The 17,025-nt window shown below is 50.5% G+C and overlaps 3 protein-coding genes across 11 annotated transcripts; 2 read left to right on the top strand and 1 right to left on the bottom strand.

The window, feature by feature from the left end:
* Positions 1–155: 155 nt before the first annotated feature.
* ZNF513 (zinc finger protein 513) lies at positions 156–3,667 on the top strand. The gene is made up of 4 exons (XM_025983994.2): positions 156–417; positions 668–829; positions 1,816–2,403; positions 2,495–3,667. The coding sequence occupies exons 1-4, from the start codon at positions 363–365 to the stop codon at positions 3,319–3,321; spliced, it is 1,632 nt and encodes a 543-aa protein (XP_025839779.1). The 5' UTR covers positions 156–362; the 3' UTR covers positions 3,322–3,667.
* Positions 3,668–3,772: 105 nt separating this feature from the next.
* Positions 3,773–9,693, bottom strand: SNX17 (sorting nexin 17). 2 transcript variants are annotated; one of them, XM_025983995.2, is made up of 15 exons: positions 9,248–9,693; positions 8,706–8,780; positions 7,617–7,734; positions 7,038–7,102; positions 6,647–6,757; positions 6,446–6,536; positions 6,205–6,292; positions 5,876–5,945; positions 5,499–5,591; positions 5,197–5,400; positions 4,975–5,100; positions 4,735–4,812; positions 4,520–4,594; positions 4,386–4,427; positions 3,773–4,285 (listed from the first exon to the last, which is right to left on the bottom strand). In XM_025983995.2, exons 1-15 carry the CDS (start codon positions 9,308–9,310, stop codon positions 4,172–4,174), a joined length of 1,413 nt encoding a protein of 470 aa, XP_025839780.1. In that variant the 5' UTR covers positions 9,311–9,693; the 3' UTR covers positions 3,773–4,171. The 2 variants fall into 2 exon arrangements, with proteins under 2 accessions (XP_025839780.1, XP_025839781.1); XM_025983996.2 differs by having other exon boundaries at positions 8,887–9,487.
* EIF2B4 (eukaryotic translation initiation factor 2B subunit delta) lies at positions 9,599–14,608 on the top strand. 8 transcript variants are annotated; one of them, XM_025983989.2, is made up of 13 exons: positions 9,599–9,732; positions 10,113–10,156; positions 10,480–10,618; positions 10,809–11,015; positions 11,694–11,776; positions 11,947–12,038; positions 12,274–12,388; positions 12,589–12,665; positions 12,851–12,953; positions 13,216–13,343; positions 13,484–13,661; positions 14,059–14,239; positions 14,361–14,608. In XM_025983989.2, exons 1-13 carry the CDS (start codon positions 9,702–9,704, stop codon positions 14,558–14,560), a joined length of 1,578 nt encoding a protein of 525 aa, XP_025839774.1. In that variant the 5' UTR covers positions 9,599–9,701; the 3' UTR covers positions 14,561–14,608. The 8 variants fall into 8 exon arrangements, with proteins under 8 accessions (XP_025839774.1, XP_025839775.1, XP_072623536.1 ...); XM_025983990.2 differs by having other exon boundaries at positions 10,812–11,015; XM_072767435.1 differs by having other exon boundaries at positions 9,675–9,732; positions 10,812–11,015; positions 12,211–12,388.
* The last annotated feature ends 2,417 nt before the right edge of the window (positions 14,609–17,025 follow it).

The raw sequence follows: 17,025 nt of genomic DNA on the forward strand, positions 1-17,025 counted from the left end.
TTGGCTCGCCTGCTTTTCGTCACAATCACTTCCTGGTCACGCAGTGGACGTCTTCGCCGTTTCTGCTTTCCACGGACTACATGTCCCGTGTGGCTTTGCGGAAGCGGAAGCGGAAGCGAGGACGGAGGTACCAGCTGGTCTCCGTAGGGGGGGTAGGGGGCTCCATGAATGGACGCGGCGGCGGCGGCGGGAGCGGCCTGAGCTGGGCGCCGGGGCCAGGGCAGGGGGCTGCCCGGGGCCCGCGCCGCTGCATGGGGGCGGCCCGCGGGCCCTGAGAAGAAGGGCGGGCGGGCAGGCCGGATTGGGAGGGGCGGGGCCGGGCGGCCACAGGCCGGAGGCGCGTCGGGCTGGAGCCGGTCACGATGCCCCGAAGGAAGCAGAGCCACCCGCAGCCCGTGAAATGCGAGGGGGTCAAAGGTCAGGGGTCAGGGGCCGCGAGGGGGGAGGAGCGGGGGTGGGGTCAGTGGAGTGGGTTCAGGTCGGGGTGGAGGGGGACTCCTGAGGTATGGGGTGGGCGATCTGGACTCCTAGCTTCCTACCGAGCTACTAAGGGAACCCGAGAGGGTCTGCGAGTTCGGGAAGTACGGGCTGCGAGGGCTGGCTCCCGGGGTGTGGATGATGGGCACGGTTCCTGAGGGAGAATCTTCAAGCCCCCTCCCCTCTTCAGTGGATACTGAAGACTCCCTCGATGAAGGACCCGGGGCCCTGGTATTGGAGAGTGATTTGCTACTAGGCCAGGATCTGGAGTTTGAGGAGGAAGAGGAAGAGGAAGAGGAGGAAGGTGACGGCAACAGCGACCAGCTCATGGGCTTCGAGAGAGACTCTGAAGGTGGGTTTGAGGGACTTGATCAAGGATTAGCGACCACCAGAACCTCAGTCCTTCAAGAGGTCGATTAGGATTTAGTGCCAGTGAGCAAAACACGGAACAGTGCCACAAACTAGGGGTGATTTGGTTTAGATTTGAGCTAGACTTTTTCACTTGCCTAAGGGTCCAGTGAGCTCCATCACTTTGTTGAGGGGAAGTTCTGGGGCCTGATCCAAAGGTGGTATGAATAGGACAGGGGATGAATCACATGGAGCAACTGGTTAAAAGCTAATGCCCTTTTAATAACCTTGTTTTCCTGCCTAGCACATTCCTTATGTGAAGTTTACTTTAAGAGGTTCAGGGAAATAATATCTTATTCAAATTAAGTTATGGCTAATCTAATTTCCCCTTCACCTGCAGTATTATAAGCTTTGTTATTGAGGTTTTGGTCCCTACCCTCAAGTATTCTTGCACATTCCTTTTCCCAGTGATCTTAACATCCCCCCATCCTAATTTGCTGCACCACCTACCCACTTATGCCGCCTATATGAAGGATGTTTTTGAAAGTCATTGAGGGAATCCATGTAAAAGAAAATCCATCTTTTAGGTACATTACTTTGTTATCACGGCATTCCAGATTTTGCCTCACCCTTGACATCGTTTTTATTTTATAATCAGTTCTGTACTGAAAAGGATCTTACTAATATAGAGCTTAAAATAAGGTCTCAGGCCTCTGTGTTGTGTATTTTTACTTTCTTATTCCAAGAATCAGCTAATTACATTATTGATTCATTTCAATCTGTGGTCCACTGTGAGCCTTTGACCTTTTTCTGTGCAGTGGAGTTAGGTACAGCTGTCATCACTAGGTTAGTACGAACTCAGAAGCAGATAATTCAGTTTTCAGGATCACTGAAGTAAAGGGTGGGACCACGCAGGGGGGAGACCACTGAGAACGCAAGTTTGGAGCCTGGTCCTACCCCGTGTTGATGTCTCTTCTTATGTCTTACCAGGAGACTCTCTGGGGGCCAGGCCTGGGCTTCCCTACGGGCTGAGTGATGACGAGTCTGGGGGCGGCCGGCCGCTAAGTGCCGAGAGTGAAGTTGAGGAACCAGCCAGGGGTCCAGGGGAGGCCAGGGGTGAGAGGCCAGGCCCAGCCTGCCAGCTGTGTGGGGGGCCGACAGGTGAGGGGCCGTGTTGTGGGGCAGGAGGGCCGGGTGGGGGGCCCCCGCTGCCCCCACGGCTACTATACTCATGCCGCCTCTGCGCCTTCGTGTCCCACTACTCGAGCCACCTGAAGCGGCACATGCAGACACACAGCGGGGAGAAGCCGTTCCGCTGTGGCCGCTGCCCCTACGCCTCAGCCCAGCTCGTCAACCTGACGCGACATACCCGCACCCACACTGGCGAGAAGCCCTACCGCTGTCCCCACTGCCCCTTTGCCTGCAGCAGCCTGGGCAACCTGAGGCGGCATCAGCGCACCCACGCGGGGCCCCCCACTCCTCCCTGCCCGACCTGTGGCTTCCGCTGCTGTGCTCCACGTCCCACCCGGCCTCCCAGTCCCACAGAGCAGGAGGGGGCAGTGCCCCGGCGACCTGAAGGTAAAAAGCTGGGAACCAAAAGAACCTGGGACATGGGTGGGTGGCCCTAGGGATATTCGGATTCATGGCTCAGGCCTCATTGTCTCCACAGATGCTCTGCTGCTTCCAGATTTGAGCCTCCATGTGCCACCAGGTGGTGCCAGTTTCCTGCCGGACTGTGGGCAGCTGCGGGGTGAAGGGGAGGGCCTCTGTGGGACTGGATCAGAACCACTGCCAGAGCTGCTGTTCCCTTGGACCTGCCGGAACTGTGGACAAGAGCTGGAGGAGGGGGAGGGTAGTCGGCTGGGAGCTGCCATGTGTGGGCGCTGCATGCGAGGAGAGGCCGGAGGGGGTGCCAGCGGGGGACCCCAGGGCCCCAGTGACAAAGGCTTCGCCTGTAGCCTCTGCCCTTTTGCCACCCACTATCCCAACCACCTGGCTCGGCATATGAAGACGCACAGTGGCGAGAAGCCTTTCCGCTGTGCTCGCTGTCCCTATGCCTCTGCTCATCTGGATAACCTGAAACGGCACCAGCGTGTCCACACAGGAGAGAAGCCCTACAAGTGCCCCCTCTGCCCCTATGCCTGTGGCAACCTGGCCAACCTCAAGCGTCATGGTCGTATCCACTCTGGGGACAAACCTTTTCGGTGTAGCCTTTGCAACTACAGCTGCAATCAGAGCATGAACCTCAAACGCCACATGCTGCGGCACACAGGCGAGAAGCCCTTCCGCTGTGCCACCTGCGCCTACACCACAGGCCACTGGGACAACTACAAACGCCACCAGAAGGTGCATGGCCATGGTGGGGCAGGAGGGCCTGGCCTCTCTGCCTCTGAGGGTTGGGCCCCGCCTCATAGCCCCTCCTCTGTGTTGAGCTCTCGGGGTCCCACACCCCTGAGCACTGCAGGTAGCCGGGCTCTCCATACAGACTCACCCTGAACTAGGTTGTTCTCCCTCAGGGCCCTGTGGATTAGCCCTGACTCTCCTGTACGTTTTATACAGACGGACCAGAAGCCACCTTCTACTTCCTCCCCCGCTGGCCAGGGGCTCCACAGACTACCCTAGGCACTATATGGACCAGCCCAAACCCCATGGGCAAGGGGCCCATATGGACCAGGGGCCTTACTTGACTGATGCACTTAATGAGCTCAGTGAGAAGGGCCCTGTATTCACCTCCACTGCTCCCAGGGGCAGCAGAGGAACTGGCTGGGGGACTGCCCAGCCTCCCACCTGTTTATTTAACTTATTTCAGTGCTTTATAATAAAGGAAACACTAACAAAGCCATGTCTATGCTGAATTGGCAGTGGCAAGCACAGCTCCACCTCACCTTAGCACAGCAGTCTGTGCCATGATGGGGAGGGGGGAAGGGCAGTGAAAGGGAACCAGAGGTAGGCAGCAATCAGGCTGAGTTTAATGATGGGGAGCTGGGCCAGACCATACATAGACCTCTGCCCATCCCCTTGGCCCATGGCCCCAAGAAGCCAGAAGCAGCCCCAGGGGAAGCTGTGGTTTCTCCCCAAGGCAGGTAGCCATGGTCCCTTGGAGTTTGTGCAAAATACTAAATGCTAATTTGGCATTGAGGGCTAGCTCTGGAAAGAGAGAAGAATCCTTTGTGCAGCCAGCCCAGAGGGTGGAAGGGAAGATTGGTTAGGAAGCCCCTGGCCAAGAGAAGAAAGGGGAAGGAAGGAAAGAAAAGACCCCTCCCGCCCCTGGCTTGGGGGATACAGGCACAGGGCAAGTTTCTGAACATTCCTCCAGGGTACAGGGCAGACATCTGAGCACTGGAGATCACAGATCCTCATCTCCAATGCCTTCGAAGGCAAAATTGCCGTGGACATCACTGGCACTGGCATCTGTGCTGGGACTGCCAATCCCCCGCAAGCTCACGGCACTCAGCTTGCTCTGTAACAAAGGTAGGGTTGGGGTCAGAGGACTCAAGCCTCGGTGAGATCCCCCTACCAACACCAACCACCAACCTCACCAACCCTCATGGGAAACTCACTGAGAGTTTAACCATGGACTCCCGGCTGGCATCAGGTGACTCCTGGGGAAGGAGAGGCAGAGGTGTCGGAGACCTCAGTGGGGAAAATAAGGCAAGGCTGGGAGATGGGGTACTGATCTGAAAGTGATACTTACAAGCAGGGGTGGGGACTTCACTGCTTGCTGGCTGTCTGAGCGTCTCAGGGTGCCCCCCACTCGCCGGCGCAGCATCTAGGGATGGAGACATGAAGTGCTGATAAGGACAGAATCCCTTTGGAATCCCTATCACTTCTTCCTCTTGGGAGAAGCCCTAAGACAAGAGGTGGGGAGAGCACAACCACTCAGCTGCCTGGTCCACACCTGTTGCTTACCTTCCTGATGCTGCCACCAGATTTCTTCACCATCAGTTCATCTACCATGGACTGTAAGCAGATACTCATCATGATAGCCTGAGGGCAAGAAGAGAGCTCAGCCTGACTAGAGTTGTCATTCTGAGCCCAGCACCCCTAAGACAAGGGCTCCCACTCACATGGAGTCCTGGAAGCCCTAGACTTGGGTATCTAAGAGACGGTGCAATGGGCTCCAGAGGAGGCCTGAGGGTGAGCTCACACCTGGGGGCTGGTGATGGTGACCCACTGTAGCCGGTCCTTGCTCATGAGGTATTCAAAAGCCAGTTCCAGGCGCACCTCACCCCGGCCCCGGCCTGGGCTACTTGTGCTTCCACTGGGCAGTGGCACCTGGGAGACAAAGGAGAGTTAGGCTGAGATCATCCTGACCAATCTCAAAGCTCAAGGCTTGCCAGGCCACCATCCCAAAGGCCTACCCCAACTCACAGAGGAGGTGACCCGCCAGCACCGCATGCGGGTGACCCGGAAGGAGCCTTCACGGAGTTGCTGGCCAGGCAAGCGGAGCTGGAGGCTGAGCTCACTGTTGCCTGCGCTCACCACCACGGGACAGTCCTTCTCTGGGAAGTCAGCCACACAGGCATCAAAGCGCAAGTAGCCATAGTGCCGCAGAGTCTGAGCCAGTCGTAGGAACTGAAACCCAGTCACCACGCAGGGTGGGTCAGCGGCGGGGGAGTGGGGTGTGTGTGTCAGAAAACAGCCCTTGGAAGGAGACAGGAAAACGGGCCCACCTCCTTCTTGGAGACCTTCTCTTGCAGAGATTTGAGCTGCCGGTGTTGCTCCTTGGTGACCAGAATCCACCCACGCTCAATGTCTGACACTGTCTACAGTAGAGAGAAGGGATGAGGGGGTTGGGGGCTTCCAATCAGAGGTCCAGTTACCTCTGTCCAGCCTGATCCTTAGCCCCATGCTTGAGTGACCTCCTTGCAGTAAGACCTTGACTATAGCAGCTTACAAAGTAGGGAGAGCAGGTTGTTGCCAGGTGCCCTGACAGTATTCTAGGAACTCTCCCCAGAACTGGAAGTAAAGACATGAAAAGTTTTCTTCGCAAAGTGGGGACACCAGTATCTATTTCAGGGGAAGGGTTCTGAGGCAGCTCCAAGCTCACCTGAGCATATAGCAGGTTCAGGCCAACCCGGTTCTCCATGACATCGTCATCATAGGCAGAGTCCCAATAACTGTGAGGCCAAGGGGTGGAAAGGGGTAACGGGGCTAAGCTGGGGTAAGGCAAGAGACGCGGATAGAAGACAGGAACAAAACAAAACAAAACAAAAGACAGGAACAATCTAGAACTATTGGGCAAATGGTAGTATAGTGGGAAGAAGCCTGGAAGGCCTAGTAGAAACACCCAGCACTATCCCCTTGTCCAGGTTGTTCTTAGTACATGGCCCAGTAATCCAATCCAGTACCTCCCCCTCCTCCAAGCCCAGCCCTGACCTCTTCCTTAGCACAATCTTATACTCTTGACTCCGAAGACTGGTAACAGACACATAAGGCAGCTCAAACTCTTGCAACTTCCGTACGACTATGGGTTAAAAAAAAAAGGAAAATGTCATGAGATTCAAGGAGAGAAAAGTCAAGAGAGGAGCCCTGAGGAAATGTCATATTTTGGGAGGAATTGACAGGGCAAATTTACCCCTAGAAGCACAAGGAAGCAGTCAAGTCCACAGAAACTCACAAGAAAAGGTTCCATCCTCTTTCTCTCGAACTAGAAAGAGACTAAAGTATCCAATCAAGTCATCTGGAAGATCCAGTTTTGCAGCCACAGCCTAGGAATCAGGAAGCAAGTACAGCTCATCATACTGGATGTTACAATTACCCCTAAACCTGGAACCCTGGGGTGCAGGGGAGGTGGGGCACTGCAATACAAGTACCTCACCTCTAGGACATCTTCAGTCTGATCTGAAGTTAGCACATTGACCAGAACTTTCTGCCCGTTGCTGAGCAGCACTTCCAAGGAAACCTCCTCTGTGGGGACCTGCTGTGTCTCCTGGTGTGAATATACATAAGAACAGAGGCACCACCTTGTTAACACCTGCCCCATGTCTAGCTCTGACCCATCCCCAACTCATGTCTAGGTCCTTCCTAGTGTCTTTATTCTCAGCTGCTTAATTACAGGCTGGGTTTTCTTGATCTCACTGGTACAGCAAAAGTCCCATCCCATAAAAAAAATAGGTGCCAAGATGATTTCTCTGTAGCCACTGCCTTAAAATGACATGGCCCTATAGGAAAATGCTTCTCTTAAATCTCGGTCCCACCCAGAGCCTTACCTGTTGTGCCCGACGCAAGAAGCTATTAAAGGTCTCACTGCTCCCAAGCAGTGGGTCCTGCCGAACTGAGGGGACAAGAGAACAATGTTCCAGTAATTTAGAACTCCCTCTTGACTCCCCCCAGCTCTTTTCTTGGTAGTTTCCTCCCCTACCCCATTTCCTGGGCTGATGATGGCCTGTCACATCCCCCAGCTGGCCTCACCTCACTCACTGTTTGCATAAATTCTTCACCTGCCCCACCCTTGGCTGCCATCTAGTTGAGTCCAGTCTATAGAACTAGGGAAATAACAATGATGTTAATCTAAAGCATATCAGATACAAATTCAGTTCTCCCCACCAATCTAAACTGCTTTAAGCCTACATAGTGTTACAGTGGTATTTCCAAACTATATTAGTATATTGTCCAAATAGCTTTACAAATACCTAGAGCATTCCTACATGCTATTTACTTTTCCTAACTAACAAATCAAGAGAATCCCCAGATGTAGAAATTAATTTAGGCCAAGTCTACAGAACCAGCTGTTTTGAGTCTCTTTCCATAGCTCTCAACACAGCCTAAAGTTCCCTCCAGCCACTCACCAGCTTGCATGTACTTCTCTAACTGCTCTCTCCTCTGTTCCACCTCAGCAGGTGTCAGAGAGAAAAGCTTCTTTGGGGGAAATGCAGGAAGGACATTGGCCCCATACTCCTTCCGAAGCTATTTGGAGAAAGAGATACAACCCTTCACATAAACATAGCAAAAGAGAAGACGCAATCCACAGTCAGTCACAATGTTCTTTTAGGCTCCCTTTCCCTTCCCTCCCTCCCCCATGTACCCTAGTCATCCAGGAAATCATTCCTTTCTCGGAGTGTCCTAAACATAGGTTCTTTCTTATCTTACTATGTACACGTCAGCCCCTTCACGGTGTGGGTAGGGTTTGTGTAGGGCCAGGGCCTAGGGAAAACCTTTGATTATCTAGCAAGACTGTGTTCACTGAACCCTCACTGGAACCAAAGAGCTTTTTAAGGAAAATTTATGTTCCCAGTTAAATATAGCAAAACAGGTTCACAAAAGGTTTTAAGACTTAAAGGGACTTTGCAGACCGACAAATACATTTTTAGGTCTTAGAAACTAGGCCCAAAGAAATTGCTCAAGGCTGCACAGCTAGTCATCAGTAGAACCAGGACTCTGTACTGAGTTGAAGAGAGCTCGAAATCTGGTGAGGAGAACATAGAAACATTGCATCAGGGATACATAAGGATAACTGAACAGCTAGGCCACTGAAATGAGCTAAAGAACACAGAAGGATCCGTGAATGATCTGTATGAGAAGGGAAAAGAATTCCAAGTTGCAGCTCAGATGACAGAAGGAATGTGCTTTGGCAGCAAAGAAGGGAGGGGGGAGGTCGGTTTTTCCATGCACAGGCAAAGGCTGAAGTAAGACTGCCGACAGGGAAGCAGAAAGACGGATGTGAATATAAGGAAGAGCAGTTACAGCAGCAGACAGTAAGCTTCTTAGGGAGTTCCCCGGAAATGTCAATCCTAAGATAAAGCACCAGATCCTCCCCAGCGGCAGTGATTAAAGGGGAACAATCTACAAGGAAGCCAAGTGGGGAGAAATGGAGACACCGATGCCCAGGTGTAGGAAAGGGCTTGAAAGCTGCCTCAAGGCAGGGGTGCTGGTCCCACCTGCTCGTGCAGCCCCAGGAGCTGGCTGTAGCGCACCCGGCAATGCAGGACTCCATTCACGTGAATGTTATAGGCCTGAAGACACAAAAGCAGGCAAGCGTTTTAGGGTCTCGGTCTGGGCAACCCCCTTGAAAACCCTGGCCAGAAGTTGTCTGGCACAAGCTACGCCTGAGTAACGCACCGAGATTGTCCGAGGGTTTATTAGTCTGTTTCCCCAGAGTCAAGTTCTAAAGCAGAAGGACCAGCCAGGGGGCAACTCGGGCCCTAGTGTCGCAGTCTCCCTCCCCAAGAGGCCAATGACGCCCACCAGAGCGGCCGCAGCCCATCCAGGGGGAGACGACGCGGGCGAACAAAGGACCTGGAGGAGATGGGGCGACCTCTGGGCGCATCTGAGACGGGATATAAGCTCCTAGCGAAGCCGTCGGCAGTCGGCGGCTTGGGACCAGGCCCCAAGGGTGGCGGCCAGGCCTCGGAGGCCGCTCGGAGAGGGCTCCGGCCCGTTATCCCCGCCCCTGCCCGGCCCGGCTCCGGCCGCTCCTCACCACATAGGCGGAGCCGCCGCTGTCCCCGCTGCGGGACTCGGTTTCAGGAATGGAAAAGTGCATGTTCCCTGCGGCAGGGCCCAGCCGGGCTCCGGACTGACAGGGCCGCAGCGGCTTTACACGCTCGCCTCCGCCGCTCAGCGCGTCCCCGCTGCCTCACTCGCCATTTTGGGGGGGGGTGTTGCTGAGATCGGAGGTGGGAAGGGTGGTGGGACGTCCGCTCCGGGGCGCAGCCCCCCCGGCATGCTGGGAACTGTAGTCTAAAGAGCAAGCGCCGACTGCCACGCCCGGGAGCCCAAAGCTGAGAGGGCCCTAATCGGCGCCCGTAGCCCGGGGCGGGGCCCCAGTGCATGTCGGAGATTGTAGTCCGCGGAAGGCTGTGCGCCGCGGGGGTCGGCCCAGGTGGCGCTGTAGGCCCCGGGACCGCGGCGGGCGGAGCCTAGGACCGAGGGTGATGGCTGCCGTGGCTGTGGCTGTTCGTGAGGGTGAGTGAAGGGCGGGGGCACACGAACAGGTACGCGAGCCGCCGCGCAGCGGACGGCTGCGGCCGAGCCCTGAGTCCCTCTGGGTCCTGTCGCTCCGTTCCGGTGCCTCTCCGGACTCTGGGGTGTACTGCCTGGGGCGCAGCCCCGCGCCGCGTCCCTCCTGGCTCTGGAGAGAAGGGCGGGGGCCCAGGCCGGCTGCCTCCCCCGCCTTCCTTTGATCTTGCCGCACCTTGCGTCTCCACGCGGATCCCTGGCTTGCCTCCCGCCTGGTGGCGGAGCCGTGGTCATGCAGACCCAGCAGCCAGCCGCGACGAGTACGAGCTCCTACAAACCCTCCCGGAGCCTCTCAGGCTCACTTTGTGATCTGTTTTCTGATGCAGATTCGGGGTCTGGGATGAAGGCGGAGCTTTCTACTCGGCCTGGGGTAAGTGAGAGTGCCCTCGGAAAACGCCTGTCAGGCTCTACGCAGGAGGCTGTGGCAGCTTCATTGGGCCGCAGCCTCCATCCCCGTTTCACTTTATTTCTCCGGAACGCCAGATTTTTACATTTTTTTTTTCATCCCTAACAGTATGTGACTCTGAACCTGGAAGAGAAGCTTCTATCTCTATGGGATGTAATCTTGTTAACAGCTGGTTGGAGTCAGGATTGGGGGCTTTACCTTATGGGAATCTTGGAAGGCACCAGTAGTATTTTGTTTTTTTTATCTTTGGACTTGGGGAAGAGCTGTATTCTATGTTTGTGTCTCAGGCAGTGGGGAGGGAGATGACCCAAGAAGAGAAGTTGCAGCTTCGGAAGGAAAAAAAACAGCAGAAGAAGAAACGGAAGGAGGAAAAGGGAGCAGAACCAGAAAAAACTGCCCCTGCTGTACCTGCAGCCCAGCAGCAAGGTGCGAAGGCTTTTTTAAATGACTGGGGTGTGGAACTGGTAGAGGGATGTGTGGGAGAGAAGAGAAGGAGACGGGACAAAGTTGATTTGAACAAGTGGGCAGTAAGGAAATTTAGATGAACAGAGAAGCTTTGGCTGGGGCATAGATATTACCTGCCTGGGGCTTGGGCACGTCTTCTTTCTGTCTTTAGTAGGCCCAGCCAAAGAACTGCCAGGACCAGGCAGTCAGTTGGCCACTGCTGGGGAGAAAGTTCCAACTGGTCGAAGTAAAGCTGAACTTCGTGCTGAACGGCGGGCTAAGCAGGAGGCTGAGCGGGCCCTGAAACAGGCAAGGAAAGGAGAACAAGGAGGGCCACCACCTCGGGCCTGCCCCAGCACTGCTGGAGAAACCCCTTCAGGTACCTTCCCTTCGTTTCAAGACCTCTGTTTTGATTTTATTATTCTTTTTAAGATTTTATTTATTTATTTATTTATGAGAGATGCAGAGAAAGAGGCGGAGACATTGGCAGAGGGAGAAGCATGTTCCTTGCAGGGAGCCCGATACGTGACTCAATCTCCTGACCCTGGGATCATGCCCTGAAGTGAAAGCAGATGCTCAACTGCTGAGCCACCCAGGCATCTCTCTGTTTTGATTTTATTATTCTCTTTAAAGATTAGTTATTAATGAGAGACAGAGAGAGAGAGAGAGAGAGAGAGGCAGAGACACAGACAGAAGGAGAAGCAGGCTCCGTGCAGGAAGCCCGATGTGGGACTTGATCCCGAGACTCCAGGATCACACCCTGGGCTGAAGGCAGGCGCTAAACCGCTGAGCCACCCAGGTGTCCCTCTGTTTTTATTTTAATTCTTGTGTTAGCTCAGGCTTTCCCACAGTAAAACAGTTCTCCCTTCCCATTCTTAGCCTTGGGACCAAGAGTTCAGAATTCTCCACTCAACCTCATCCTATCTCTATTTCTTCTACTCTTTTTTTCCCCGTTTTTCATCTCCCCCATCCATCTTTCTTGATGTCCCTTATTCCTTAAAAGCAGATTTCTCATTATCACCTACAGTGTCTTGAAAACATGGTCATTATCTTTTAGGAGTGAAGCGTCTCCCTGAGCACACTCAGGTTGATGACCTTACACTTCTGAGAAGGCTTGCTAAAAAACCAGAGCAGCAACAGGTAGGAAGTGGTTTCAATGCCTGGCCAGAAATTGCCTAAGGGAGATGGGATAGAGGAAGGGGGGAAAGGTGCTCGAGACAAATGATACCCTGAAGAAGACAGGGTATTTAGGGCCAAGTAGCCTCACTGTTTATTTATTTTCCATTGGTCCTGTCTCTTATTTTGTCAAGGTTCCTACACGAAACGATTATGGATCCAAAGTCAGTCTTTTCTCCCACCTACCCCAGTACAGCAGACAAAACTCTCTGACTCAATATATGAGGTAGGATTCTATGAAATTGTTGTAACTTTTAAGTTCTAGGAGTTTTGGTAACTTAGTATTGAATGTGACTGGAAATTTGAGATGGGGTCTATGGGAAGAAGCCTGCACACAAGGCAAAGCTCTAGAGGAAATGGGGGTGTCTGTGCTAGTGAAGGAAGTTCCTTTTCATCAGGGGCAGGTGGGCAGTAGGTGCTCAAGCTCCCTTGCAAAGTGTGTGACACCGCCATCCCATCAGCATCCCATCCTCTGTGATCCACCCAGCCATGGTGCGACTCGGCCTGCAGTACTCCCAGGGCCTGGTCAGTGGCTCCAATGCCCGGTGTATTGCCCTGCTTCGTGCCTTGCAGCAGGTAAGCCCTGTCTTGTTCCCTCTGTGACCCAGTCCCACCTTCCCCAGCACTATCCCAGATTCCTCTTACCCAAAGTAATCTCTGAGGGACAAAGGGAATGACTCACCCTCAGAACGCTTTGTTCAGTGAAACTTGCCTTAGCCCCCTTTCAGAGCCCTTTATTAGGAGATGTTTTGCTGATAACTTTGGGTACCTTATAGGTAATTCAAGATTACACAACACCTCCCAATGAAGAACTCTCAAGGGATCTAGTGAATAAACTAAAGCCCTACTTCAGGTAAGGACAATCACTGCAAGTCTGCTGTCCCCTCACCTAGTCCTCTTTTTGTACCCTCTCTCTTGCTCTTTTACCTCTTGTTTTATTTTTCTGTTTTTTGTTAAAGAAAACTTACTTAAGCACGAATGTAAGTGGTAGAGTCGCACATTATAGAGTCACACAAACGCGAGGTATTGTCTTTGTAGCTTCCTGACTCAGTGCCGTCCCCTGTCAGCAAGCATGTACAACGCCATCAAGTTCCTTAACAAGGAGATCACGGGTGTGAGCAGCTCCAAGCGGGAAGAGGAGGTGATGAATATGAGGAATGAGCAAAGCATACCCCTCAGGGTACAGCTGAGAACCACAATCAGGACTCCCAGAAGTGACAGTGAGGCCATTCTGCCCTGGTCAAGGGTTAAGGAAGTGGTTGGGCTGGCTGTCTTATGCCACCTTTGGGCCCCCTTTTGGCCCACTTTCAACTATCATTGTACACATACTCAAGCATCTGGCATGATCATCAAAGGAAGAAATGTGTCCATTTCTTGTTTCCTAAGCATCTTAATCCATTTAGGCCAAGTCAGAACTTCGAGCAGCCATTGATCGGTATGTGCAAGAGAAGATTGTGCTTGCAGCTCAGGCAATTTCCCGCTTTGCTTATAAGAAGATCAATAATGGAGATGTGATCCTGGTATTTGGATGGTATGGTCCGGACCCTATGACAGAAAATTGGGGGGTATAACAATCTGAAGAAAAGATTGCCCCTTTGCCCTTTAGCAGTGAGCTGGCTGCCTGTCCGTTAGTGACATCTATAACTGAATCCTCCTCTCCATTCACTCCAGCTCGTCTCTGGTATCACGAATCCTTCAGGAGGCTTGGGCTAAGGGCCGGCGGTTTCGGGTGGTAGTGGTGGACAGCCGGCCACGGCTGGAGGGAAGGCACACACTACGTTCTCTGGTCCGTGCTGGGGTCCCTGCCTCCTACCTGCTGATTCCTGCAGCCTCCTATGTGCTCCCAGAGGTGAGGGCAGAGGAAAGGGACTCCAAAGTTGGAGGTAAAAGGGTGTAGTGGTAGATAAAATCCTGTCTTCCCAAGGTTACAATTATTTAAAAATACTAAACTTTTATAGCCTTGTTTGTATTTAATAGGAAAAACGTCTACAACATGTTATAGCACAGTGTCATATGAACAGTAAATTAGCAGCCATGAAGAGGAGACAGGACAAAAGTAACTTCAGAGTTTTATTTTCTTGTGGGAGGTGCAGTGGGGTCAATGGTCAGGTGTTTTCTAAGAAGAACTGTCATTAAGTTCTGTTATTGCCCTTAATATTGCTATCCTGGGCAGGAAGTAGGGAACCTGATTGTGCATTAATCACATATCACATTTTCTCCCCCTCTCCACTGTTCAAAATAAATAGGTTTCTAAGGTGCTATTGGGAGCTCACGCACTCCTGGCCAACGGGTCCGTAATGTCACGGGTAGGGACAGCACAGCTGGCCCTGGTGGCACGAGCCCATAATGTGCCAGTGCTGGTCTGCTGTGAAACATACAAGTTCTGTGAGCGTGTGCAGACTGATGCTTTTGTCTCTAATGAGCTAGGTAAGGAGCCCAGGAGGGCAGAGAGAAGGTTTCAAAGATCTGAGATTTGGGAGGGAGGAGGGAAGGTTGAACTACATCTTGTTTTCTACAAGGACATAAAAGGGTATGTCTCCCATTGCAGATGACCCCGATGATCTGCTTTGTGAGCGAGGAGAACATGTGGCCCTGGCTAACTGGCAGAACCACCTGTCCCTGCGGTTGTTAAATCTAGTCTATGACGTGACCCCCCCGGAACTGGTGGATCTGGTGATCACAGAGCTGGGGATGATTCCTTGCAGTTCTGTACCGGTTGTTCTACGAGTCAAGAGTAGCGACCAGTGAGTGGGGGAACACAGGGTCAATAAATGACATACTCCCTGCATTCAGAAACTCGGGTGCCTTTGTATGTCTTTTAGTATCGCCATCACTTAGGTTACAGACACTGAGCTAGGTATGAGGCGGAATATAGGGAAAAATCAGAGAGATATTTTTATTTTATTTTATTTTCTATTTTTTATTTTATTTTTATTTTTTTCAGAGAGACATTTTTAGTATTTTAGAATCATTAATAGAATATATTGATATATTAAGTCATTACATCTCTTATTTAGTATTTTTAACATTGAGTACCTACGTGTTGGAAAGTGCTTTAATCCCTTTCTGATCTGTTTGGGAAGGTTAAGGTAGCTCCATGAAAAGAAATTTTACAGATAAGAAAACAGACATGGAGGTTGCTACTTGGCAAGGCAACACAGCTAAGGCATGGAGAGGCTGAGTTACTTGTCCAGGATAAGAGTAACAAGCAGCTTGTGATCTCAGGCAATTATAAATTAAGACTGTGCCCTAATTTCTATGCTATCTGCCATTGACAAATATTCATTCATCATGGTGGAAGTGGATAGTATCTGCAGTATGAGAGAAGTTCCACTATTCATATGAACAGTGTTCCTAGGTGGCAACCATAGATGATACCAGGAAATCTATTAAGGTTGGAGAGGACTTCACAGGGAGCATGTGACCTATGAGGGTAGGGAGTTTCCCAGTTGGAAAAGAATGGGAAGGCACATCAGCAGCTGGAATAGCTTGAATTCAGAAACAGAGTGGCCAATCCAAAGTGTCAAGTACAGTATAGTGAAGCTAGACCCGAGGCTTATGTGGAGAGTGAAAGATAAAGCTGCAAAGGTAGGTTGGGTTGGGGCCAGACTGTGAGTCTTTACCATTGTGATTAGTCTAAAAAAATGGGAGAGTCCTCCATTTTGTGTGTACGTGTGTGTGTGTTTTATTGAACAATTTTAAACAGCTCAGTAGAGTGAACTGTGCTAAGAATCCCTGTCCCAGAAACAATAATTATCAATATTGGCCACGTGTGCTCGCTTTTTATTTCCTTTTTTTTTCCCCTTGCTGAAGCTACTTTAGAGCAAATCCAAGATATTGTATCATTTCACTCCTACAAACCTCAGTATGTGTCTGTAAGAAATACAGACATTTACTGTGTTGTTATACCTATTAAATTCTTAGTATTGCTCAATCCATAATCAAATTTCCTTGATTGTCTCAAAAACTGGCTTTTTTTACAGTTGGTTTGTTTGAATTAGGATCCAAACAAATCTGTACATTACATTTGGTTAGCAGGTGTTCAATTTATTGTAATCAGAAGTAGTCTCCTCAACCTTCTGTTCTCAGACAAGATTTGTTCCGGAAATAAGGTTGTCTTATAAAATGTTCTCCACTGGATTTGACTTTTGGCTTCCATGTGGTGTCAATTAACTCATTCCTCTAACCCCTCTATTTCCATTCAACGTTTTGGGCAAGAATACTTTGTAAGTGGTGTTGCATTTCATATAGCGTCACATCAGGAGGCAAATAATAGCTGTTTAGTTTTGAGTGGATCCAGTTTTAAAGTTTCACATTTTAAATTTTCTCAAGTTTTCATTTAGTGGTTTCATTCACTGGTGGTTACTGCTTCGATTATTTCATTAGGGGATGCAAAATTATTTTTTCCCCTAATTCTAGGATTCTTTCCATATTTGCTAGCTGATAATCTTCTAAAAAGAATTCCTTCTACTTATTCTGAATTATAGTTCATACTGGAAAGATGGGATAAGTGTTTCTTTCCTTTTATTTGCTAGTTTATAGGAATTGATAACTACTTCCAGTGTCATACAATGTGTAGTTATAGAATAGTTGGCTTTCTCTTAAAAAAAAAAAAAAAGATTTATCAGCTCATGGGTTAAGTTATTGAGCATATTAATCATTAAAATTAAGCAGAGGATCCACAGGGTCAGCTCTATACTTTAGAAAGAACTGGTAGAGATTAGAGGCAGAGAAACAGATCAATAGAAAGATTGCTTGTCAATCAAAATTATAAATGCATCAAAACTTTGGTCCAGCAACTCTGCCTCCAGAAATTTATAATGCTTCCTACCCATAGATTACACATTTGAAGTAACAGGTTATTTGTAGCAGAATTGTTTACAATTGCAAAAGATTAGAAACCACCTAAATACCCATTAATAAGAACAAGGGACTAACTCAAATTATAGTTGACCCTTAAACAACATGGGTTTGAACTGTGTGGGTCCACCGATTTTTTGTTGTTGTTGTTATGCTACGGTACTGTAAATGTATTTTCTCCTTATGATTTTAACATTTTCCTTTCTCTAGCTTACTGTATTTTTTTAGCTTACTGTAAGAAATACAGTATATAATACATATTGACATACAAAATATGTATTGACAGTTTATAGGCTTCCAGCCAACAGCAGGCTATTCAGTAAGGCTTTTGGGGAGAGATTTTCCACTGCACA

The sequence above is a fragment of the Vulpes vulpes genome, chromosome 8 (genome assembly GCF_048418805.1).
Source record: "Vulpes vulpes isolate BD-2025 chromosome 8, VulVul3, whole genome shotgun sequence".
In the NCBI taxonomy this organism is placed as follows: domain Eukaryota; kingdom Metazoa; phylum Chordata; class Mammalia; order Carnivora; family Canidae; genus Vulpes; species Vulpes vulpes.

Excerpts from the sequence above, each read along its gene's own strand:
- ZNF513 (XM_025983994.2), top strand. The coding sequence starts at position 363 with ATGCCCCGAAGGAAGCAGAGCCACCCGCAGCCCGTGAAATGCGAGGGG. Across the intron at positions 830-1,815 it reads CTTCGAGAGAGACTCTGAAG|GAGACTCTCTGGGGGCCAGG; the intron begins GTGGGTTTGAGG and ends ATGTCTTACCAG. Across the intron at positions 2,404-2,494 it reads AGTGCCCCGGCGACCTGAAG|ATGCTCTGCTGCTTCCAGAT; the intron begins GTAAAAAGCTGG and ends TTGTCTCCACAG.
- SNX17 (XM_025983995.2), bottom strand. The coding sequence starts at position 9,310 with ATGCACTTTTCCATTCCTGAAACCGAGTCCCGCAGCGGGGACAGCGGC. Across the intron at positions 6,293-6,445 it reads AGAGGATGGAACCTTTTCTT|TCGTACGGAAGTTGCAAGAG; the intron begins GTGAGTTTCTGT and ends TTTAACCCATAG. Across the intron at positions 4,286-4,385 it reads AGTCCATGGTTAAACTCTCA|AGCAAGCTGAGTGCCGTGAG; the intron begins GTGAGTTTCCCA and ends CCTTTGTTACAG.
- EIF2B4 (XM_025983987.2), top strand. The coding sequence starts at position 10,019 with ATGCAGACCCAGCAGCCAGCCGCGACGAGTACGAGCTCCTACAAACCC. Across the intron at positions 10,157-10,479 it reads AGCTTTCTACTCGGCCTGGG|GCAGTGGGGAGGGAGATGAC; the intron begins GTAAGTGAGAGT and ends TTTGTGTCTCAG. Across the intron at positions 11,016-11,693 it reads TGCTGGAGAAACCCCTTCAG|GAGTGAAGCGTCTCCCTGAG; the intron begins GTACCTTCCCTT and ends ATTATCTTTTAG.